The sequence below is a fragment of the Podarcis liolepis genome (assembly GCF_965112155.1).
Source record: "Podarcis liolepis genome assembly, chromosome: 13".
Taxonomy (NCBI): Eukaryota; Metazoa; Chordata; class Lepidosauria; order Squamata; family Lacertidae; genus Podarcis; species Podarcis liolepis.
Genome location: NC_139573.1, coordinates 16,329,727 through 16,338,772, shown reverse-complemented (window position 1 = coordinate 16,338,772; position 9,046 = coordinate 16,329,727). Strand labels below are relative to the sequence as shown.

Below are 9,046 nucleotides of genomic sequence, written 5' to 3'. Positions count from 1 at the left end.
AACCATTGTGGTGTAAAGGTTAGAGCATTGGAATGGCGCATAGGAGACCAGGACTCGACTCCCTACTCAGTCACGAGGCTCACTGGGTCCCCTGGGTCAGCCACCGTCCCTCTGCCTAACCTACCTCACAGGGTTGTTGTGAGGATAAAATGGGAAGGGGACACCCATGTATGTCACCTTGAACTTCACAGAGGAAACATCAGTATATAAATAGCTAATATTTTAGTTTTATTGCTTCTTTTATTATATTGTACTTCATTGTATTACCCATTTGAATTCTATAGAATTCAGATTGCAAGTGGTCTTCCAGGATGAAGCTCACCAACCACAGTTTGCAAACCCCAGGTCTAAACAATTGCTGTGCACCATTTCAGCAAAAAGGTTGCCCTAAAAGTTGCCCACAGATGTGTGTTACAATGTGCATGTCTGAACCCACATGTTTGTCCAGCATGGACCTAAAATAGGAATGTAACTTTTGGCACAGAGTCAGGGTGTGCACTCATTAAAATGCATTAATACCTTCAACCCTCATACCCAATAAAGAGTTTGTCACACCAGGAAAGAGTGAAAGATTGGTTTATTACACTTGGAAAAGAAAGACAAAGAATATATGTGCTGCTTTAGGCTGTAAATTACAAAATATGGGGGCAGCAAATAATCATGGGTACAATCACATACCTGAATGCTATAGAGTAAAAAAGTCTCTCACTGCCCCAAAAGGTATATATCATATAATTAAGCGGTTATAGACAACTAGGAATGCGTATGGCTACTGACTAGGACTACTTTAGCGCAAGGCGTTTACACTTTTACCATAATCTGAAAAATGAAAACACATCATTGTTTTGCTAATTTCAACATGCAACCTTGTCATATTATGCACAGAGTCACATTATGTTTGGCGGCTGTACATAACATCTGAGATTTTCATACAAAAATGGCATACATTTAATAAAATTAGATGCAATCTGTGAATGCAAAAACTTGTTTGAAACCACTTTTGTTTCCAGGTCTTTAAGAAAAGCATTCTGATGGTGGTGTTGGTTACAATTTGTATCTATCTTCTAAGGCCTGCAGTGCCTCTTCTTTGGTTATATTTCCCCAGTCCTCTGGCAGATCAGCTGGTTTAGCATTGTACTGTCTGGCAAAGTCATCATTGAACATTTTGAAAATGTACTTCCAGTAATCAGAAGCTTTGATACTGGGATCAGGTTGGATACGCCAGTCTGGATAATACGTACGGTACTCTTTGTATGGATGCCATTCATAATTTGTGTCCTGATTTCGGAACACTTGATTGGTGGACACACTGGTGGAGCACAGAGAACATATCAGCTTTTCTGAATCTATATATCTGAATCTTCCAAATCCTTGAGGTCGATGGATTGTTGCAAAATGCTCCTGATGAGCGCTCCCTCCAGCTTCACAGGGGGTGTAGCAGAAGGGACACTGCTTCCCACAGCCAAACATTTGCTTGAAGATTTCGTCTTGGGGCTTCACAGGCAGTTCAGAGAGTTTGGATTCAATATCCAAGTCTCTAAATCTGCTTAATATTTGTTCTTGCAAATTAGGAAGGAAGCTTTCAACAAAAGCAAAAAAGTGGCCAGGATCAAATGCCTGTTTCATGTGTGTCCCCACTAAGCTATCCTTAGGAATGACTAACTCCTTCTGCATTTCTTGGGAAAAATCCTCCACAAATTCTGAGATTGTCTCAGCACCTTGATGCCTCAGCTTGTTCAATGTTTTTCTAATTCTGTCTAGTATTGCAGAGAAAACGTTTTCCTCCAGATTCTTCAGATCCTCATTTTCTGTATAGTAATCCACCATTTTTTTCAGTATCCAACTCTTGACAAACTTTTCATAGGTTGTGATGTATTCAACATATTGGTCAAAATCCCATTCATTTAACAGATCCTTCAGGATAGAAAACTGGAAAAAACTCCGAGAGCCAAAGTCAATAGACTGCTCACTGTTGTGAAAGTTGTCCACTATTTCCACCCCAAGTCTATTGTTGACATAATTCACTATAGCAGGATGGAGACACATTTCACAGAAATCTTTAGCTTGGATGTGATGGGCATCTTTTTCCTGATAAAGATCTCTGAAAATTGCAAAATAGTGGGGTTTCAGTTTTTCCAGGCGCATGTGAGGATCATTTTCCTTAACAAATTCTTCATGTCTCCTTTGAAATGCATGAGCTGCTTCTCCCAGGATGTGGAGCTTAAGGTCCACTTCAAAGCCAGGGGTTGTATGAAGATTTTGAACATCAGGTTGTTGAAGCGTCTCACTGATCATACACAAAAGGTCAATGCAGTAGGTTTCATCATAATCTCCTTTAGAATTGAGCTTTTCATCAATATATGATGTGCATTTGCACAACAAAGAGTTAGCAAAATCTTTTATTATATGCATATACTCTATTTGAGAATTAAAATGAAATAAACGTTTCCAAAGTGATGATTGTACATGGTCATTTTTAATTTCAAAAGTGTGTATTCTGTAACTTAACAATCCTCTTTTTCCTGCTAATTTTTGTGTGTAGAGTTTCAAATGGGAGTATGAATTCTTTCTCAGATATGACTCAACTTCTGCATATATGTCACGTTTCTCTAAGGAAATGGGTGGTATTTCCAACAGTGTTTCTCTCCACATTTTTTTAAACTCTCTTTCTAATTCTTTTTCTTTTAATTTCTGCTTTTTGCCTCTGCATTTTTCAAGCAGCCTGTCAACCTTTCCTTCAATTGCTTTCTTGTATTCTGCTTGAAGAGCATCAATTTTGTATAGACCTTTTCTAATCTGAATGGCATCTCGCAGTTTGTTAGAAGAATAATTTTCAAGTTCACGCTTGAGGCTGTTGGCACTCCTGACAAAATCTTCCTTGTACTTTTCTACCAGATGCAGATTTGCTGCTTCGCTCCCGAAGTATTTATTCAAACTCTCCAAAATCTGCTCTTCTCCACATGATAGTTTCTTTTGAAGTTCACATTTCAAATTATTGAAAGCAATTTTATCAGGTGACACATTCTGAATCAGAGTTTCCTGCTCAGATACCCAGAGGTGCATCTCTCTGCGGAAATCCCTGTCCCATTCAGAATATTTAATGGAGAGGTTGTTGTATGCTTCAGCTATGAGACTATTTTGGAAGCTAAAGATGAAGTTCTCATGCTTTACAGCATCCCACAGGCTCTTCACCCATTCAATGAAGTCAAGAATATTCTTGGAAGGCCTGTCACGTGCATGGTCTCTTATGAATTTGAAAAGGCACTTCTTTAAATCAAAGACCTTTTCGCTATACCCCCTGTTGACTGGGGCCATTGGTGGGACTCCATGCCAAAGACCAGGGATGTACCAATTATTTGTTTCTGGGTTATATTCCATGATGTCTGAGAACTTGATATCCCTCCCAATATTTTCCATTTTTGCTGCAGCCTGGGTCATTTCATTCAGCTGTTCCAAAAGGTGCTTCCTGTCCCTCATGTTTTGGTCATATGCAGAAACATCACTGACGTTTTGATGAACAAACTGGCAGCTGGGACTTTGCCCAATCTCTTCCATTCTGAGGAAGGCATGGGTCACAATTTGCAGGATGTCCTTCATTTCGGTAGCATTTTCCATGGCCATGTTTACGATGGTGATGTCGCTCAGCCCAATCACTAGAGTGGCCAACTCATTGTCATGCTGATAACTGTCTTCCAGTTTGGCCAGTTCAGGGGCTTTCAAGCCCTCTGTGTCTATCACCAGGACGAAGTCACAGCCAAGATCCTGAGCCAAATTCTCTGAGATGTTAAGAAGTGTCATGAAGGCACCTCGTGTGCACCGCCCACTGCTGACAGCAAACTGCAGGCCAAACATGGTGTTCAGAAGGGTCGATTTCCCAGTGCTCTGCACCCCCAGAACGGTTATCACCTTAATTTTGGATCGTCCTCTTAGTTTCTTATGAAGCTCGGTCAGAACATCAGTTATCCACTGCAGGGGGATGTTGGATGCATCTCCATCCATCAGTTCAAGAGGAAACCCTTCTAGCATTAGGTCAGCTGCAATGCTTGGGAAATGAACAAACTGCCTTCTGTGTTTTGCTATTTTGCCCTCAATAACCATGGAGTATTCGGCCTCATAAAACTGCCCCAGCTCACGCATGAAGTGCTCAACTCCCAAGGAAGAGGAAGATATCAGTCGGTCAATTTCTGCAGTCTTCTGGACATCATCTCCTGAAGTTTTGCATTTCTCTTTATACTCAGCCCGTAACTTGGAAAGGTTCTCTCTAGCAATATGATCCAGGTTGAACTTCATCCATTTCAGGAAGTAGTGCTTCTCTGCAGACTTCAAATGACTGATGGCATCAACAAATTTCATCAAGCCAGTGGTGAGTTCACATTGACTCTGCTGCTTACGCAGTTCCAGCCATTTGCCCTTCAGTTCAGACCTGTATTTTTCTGAAGGTTTGTCCCCCTGTCTTTTCATTCTGCACAGTTCTTTCTCCACTTTGGCCAGGTTTTTCCAGAGATCGCCCTGGAGTCTCAGCATTTCTTGCTTGTACCTTGCTACATCTTTTATGTCTGCGGTGATTCCTTCAGCACATTGGAGGGCATTCTGACATTCTTGGCCATCCACATCTGCCTGAATCGAAAGTTCACATGTCACAGCACACATCCCTTGTACACTCATACACATCGGTTGAGAATTAAGTATTCCTCTCACAGTTGACCGTAACTTTCTCACAAACTCTGCCTTATTTCTCTTTGCAGATTGCACTAGTATGTTTGAATTACAGAGGTTAAATATTGGAGCCAATTTATCTAAAACACCCAAAGCTTCGTGGCATTTGTTGCTGTCACGTTCCAGGATGAAATAGAACTGAGTTGATGTTCCCTTCAGCGAGGACAAGAGGTCATGTTGTCTTTCATCAATGGCTTCAGCAAATATGAACACGGCAGAGGAGACCTGTGTTAAAAAGCTAAACTGCACCCAGTGTGATTCAATGTCTCCACGAAGATTTGCAACTGCAATTGGCTCTGGAAAGAGATCTGAGCTTTTCTGCCCACCTGGGAAATACCAGGCAATCTCCACAAGCCCACCAGCAATTTCTCGTGGGATGTCTCCGCACTCCATATCTCGGTGGAAGAAGAAATCATGGTGCTGTTGGGCAGGGCTGAGGAACTCACTGAGCAGTTTGGACTTGGAGAAGCTCAAGCTCCCCATCCTCACAAAGGAAATGGTTGGCATGGATGTCAACACCAGGCTCTCCTCCCTGAAGCCTCTGCTTTCAGCCAAGGAATGGGGCCTCCATATTTTCACGATGTCCCTCATGGCCCAGAGCATGAGGGTGCATTTGGGAGTCTCCAAGGGAGGGAGGAGCAAAGGCAGAGCAAACTGACACATGGACATTTTGAAGAAGATCTCCTGTTGGAGGAAACTGTCAGAGCAAAGCAGAACAGCACAAAGGACATCAAGGGGGTTGACAGAATGACTCTCACCCATTTCAAGAGTCAAGAAAATGTCCTTATCAATCCCCTCATTTCTTCTAAATACTTGATCATCAGAAACAACTTCTTCGAAGCTGGTGCTCCTGGCTGTCACATTCAGAGCCAATATCTTCCTCAGAAAATGCCAAGGCAAATCTTCCCGGGTTTGAGGTGTGAACTCCTTCAAGCTCCCCGATCTGATTTTCAGGACTTCTTGGAGGGAGAGCGCTTTGCTTTTATGCTTTTCTAGCTTTAATTTGCACAGAATATCCATAACTGCTTTTCTTCTCTCTGTAGAAAATGAGAAATGTATTTAGTAATATATTAAAATTCATAACAACATACCATAATAACAAACAAAAAGTTGCCCTCTCACCCCCATTTAAAAGGCCATAGATTGTTTAATCAGTGAAAGGCCTGAGAGAAGAAAAATGTTTTTGCCCGGAGCCTAAAGATATGTAACAAAGGCACCAGGCAAGCCTCCCTAGGAAGAGAATTCCACAAGCGGGGAGCCATAGCAGAAAAGGCCCGTTCTCGTGTTGCCTCCCTCCAGATCTCTCATGGAGGAGGCACAAGAGGATGATTGCAGGATCTCGGTCGCTTTGTATGGGGAGAGGTATTATGGTCCTGAACTGTTCCAGGATGGTCCTACTCGGTGGTTTCATGCAGATGCTAAACAGCAAAGGAGATAAAATTGAACCCCGAGGAACTCCACATTGATGGTTCCATGGAGCTGAAGAGCACCCCCTAACATCACCACAAAGCAGTGCAACCCACTCCTAGCTTGGACAGCCACTCTGGAAAGATACTATGGTAGATGGTATTGAAAGATTGAGAAGAATTTACAAGAACACATTTTCCCTATCTCTCTTCTGACAGGTCATCATACAGGACAGGCATCCCCAAACTAAGGACTCTGCCTTCCCGTGTGCCCCATCTCCCCCTCGCTGCCTCCTCGCCCACCTGCAAGCGTGCCACCTGGGCAACCCGGGCCTCTCCCCGCCCACGAGGCTGGAGGTGTATAGTCAGCGGCCGCCCCTGCCTGCCTGACTTGGCCACCTCTGCTTCCCTGGGCACCCACTGGATGGCTAAATGTATGTGATTTATTTTAGCCTATTTTTTGCGGGAGAATGTTTGTTTAAAGGTGGTTGAGGGTAGAAGTAAATATAATGCAGTTTTAATGTGGTTGGAGCAATCACCATTCTACTTAATTCTGCTACGAGAGCGTAAGATCTCTCTTCCAAAACTCACTCTCCAACACACCCTGCATTCACTTTCCACTGCGATGATGATTAGGAGGGATTACCTGTGGTGGAATGTTGATTCTCTTCCTCTGATTCTTCCTGAACATCATCTTCTTTCTCTTGACTTGGACAACCTAGAGACAGAAATTCACGTTAGGACAACTATCTAAACCTGCCTTCCCCAATGTGGCAACCTATTTATATATTTCCTGTGAAACATCTCAAAGTGGTTTAACAACAAAAGCTACATTCTGGGATAAAAATCACCACTTAAAAGCCATGTTCCTATTAAGGGACCAACAATAGGATAGACCTTGCTGGAGGCTTGACCAATATTCATAACAGCACATGAGACCACACAGCAGCAGTGAGGAGGAGCAAAGGTACACTAGTAAATTCTGTACTTCAGGAGCTCCTCAGCTACCCATGTACTTCTCCAGCAGATCATATCATTGCTCCTGCTCTGGAAAAAAATATCCCTGAACTGCAACCCTCACTTTCATTACACCATTGATTAGGTGGGATTACCTATTCCAAGATCCATCTTCTCTTCTTGTTGGTGTTTCTGAATTTCACCTTCCTCTTCACCGACTGAGCGACCTAGAAACAAACAAGTTGAAATAGCAAAATCAGGTAAACATTCTGAACATTTGCTATTGTACAATGAGTAAGCCTTATCATTAGTGTCATACCTTGGGTTACAGACGCTTCAAGGTTGTGCACTTATGGACCCGCCAAAACTTGGAAGTACCGGAATGGGTTACTTCTGGGTTTTGGTGGTCGCGCATGCGCAGACGCGCCGAATCGCAACCCGTGCATGCGCAGACGCGCCGCTGCAGGTTGCGAACACTGCGGGTTGCGGATGTGCATCCCGCATGGATCATGTTCACAACCCAAGCGTCCACTGTACTTTCAAAGAAGACTGTTGTGTTATTGTTGTATTTAAGAGGGAACAAAAGGGGATTTACCAGGAAGATTGCTTAACTAAAGTGCTTCTCACGAATCCAATCAACTAGCTTCCTACTCTGCTACAAGTCTGGATGGGAAAGGAGATTTGAAAGTCACATCCATAGCATACATTTAAAGCCTATCTATACTGCTTTAGCAGCCATGGCTTCCCCCAGAGAACCCTGGGATTTGTATTTTACCCCCTCCCATCACCCTTAATAAACTATAGTTCCCAGGATACTTTGGGGGGAGCCATACACTTTAAATGAATGGTCTGGAGACGGTTATCCAAACTTCATCAGAGGTAGGAGGAATCTTCCTCCCTTCAGCAGAGCCCAGTCTGCCCCATCCTGCCCGGCTTGCTAATGGAAAGGCTAAGCAAGAAAGAAGAATTAGACCAGGGGATCAGCAGGACCTATTTTGAAGAAACCAGTAACAACCAAATGTTTCCACCACCACCACCCCCGATCACGAAAGGAGATACCTTTGGGAACTGCTTCTTCTCTCTCTCCCAATACTCTTGGGCTCTTCTCCTCTGGAGGCAAACGCTCTAGGGAGAAAAATATAAGCTATATTAGTTCCCTTCCAACAGCACAGTTCTATGATTCCTGGTCCAAAAAGCCATGCTGACAAATATTCTAAAGCAAACCACAACAAGCCACTTGTTGGTATACCATTAACTGGGAATGTGGATGTAGAACTACAATGGCCGTCTGAATGCATAAGCTGTCCATGCAAATATGAGACCTGATAAGGTAAAACAGAAAATCCAAGTCTCTTCTTACCACCTCTTTTAAAGAATACACTAGCCACGGCTGTTTCCTAATTTCCCTGCTGGAGCTGGGGTGGTGAGAAAGTCTCCCCCCCCCCCCCAGTTCATCTGCCTTTGGGACATGTGGTTAAAACAAAAATGTAAAATGAAGACATTACTGATTACTAATATCCATGGGATTCCACCTGCTGAATGATCTCTCCTGTCTAACAGCAAACTCAACTAGTGAATGCAAAGGCTAGGTAGCCCAAACAGGGTTACAAGACAGAGAAATTATTCTGCCTGGGGAGAAACAAAAAAGGTTTTTTTTAAGAAATAAAGGGGTAACCCTGCTCCAAAACAAAACACAGACCAATGAGCACTGATTTTACAGAACATAACAGTTCCCGGTAAGTTGAGAGAATACTTTGTGCTTTGCTCACTGAACCACTGAAGAATTGCAAAAAGGAATTACCGTATATACTCTAGTATAAGCTGATTTTTTCAGCACATTTTTTATGCTGAAAAAGCCCCCCTCGGCTTATACTTGAGTGGGGTCCTTTCGGGCTGCTCCTTCCTCCTTCTCCGCCTTTGCCGCTGGTGGCGGCGGAGGAACGAGCAGCCTGAAAGTAGCCCTGTTG

At 43.2% G+C, this 9,046-nt stretch overlaps 1 protein-coding gene across 6 annotated transcripts in view; it reads right to left on the bottom strand.

Moving 5' to 3' along the window:
• Nucleotides 1-560: 560 nt before the first annotated feature.
• Nucleotides 561-9,046, bottom strand: part of LOC310691129 (interferon-induced very large GTPase 1-like) — a 28,184-nt gene continuing 19,698 nt past the window's right edge. For 5 of the 6 annotated variants that reach the window (XM_083470719.1, XM_083470722.1, XM_083470724.1 and 2 more), the window contains 4 exons: nt 8,139-8,204; nt 7,235-7,306; nt 6,769-6,840; nt 561-5,753 (listed from right to left, as the gene is read on the bottom strand). In XM_083470719.1, coding sequence (XP_083326845.1) covers nt 1,045-5,753; nt 6,769-6,840; nt 7,235-7,306; nt 8,139-8,204 — 4,919 coding nt within the window. In that variant the 3' untranslated portion in view covers nt 561-1,044. The remainder of the gene's footprint in view (nt 5,754-6,768; nt 6,841-7,234; nt 7,307-8,138; nt 8,205-9,046) is intronic. The other variant, XM_083470720.1, reaches the window with a different exon arrangement.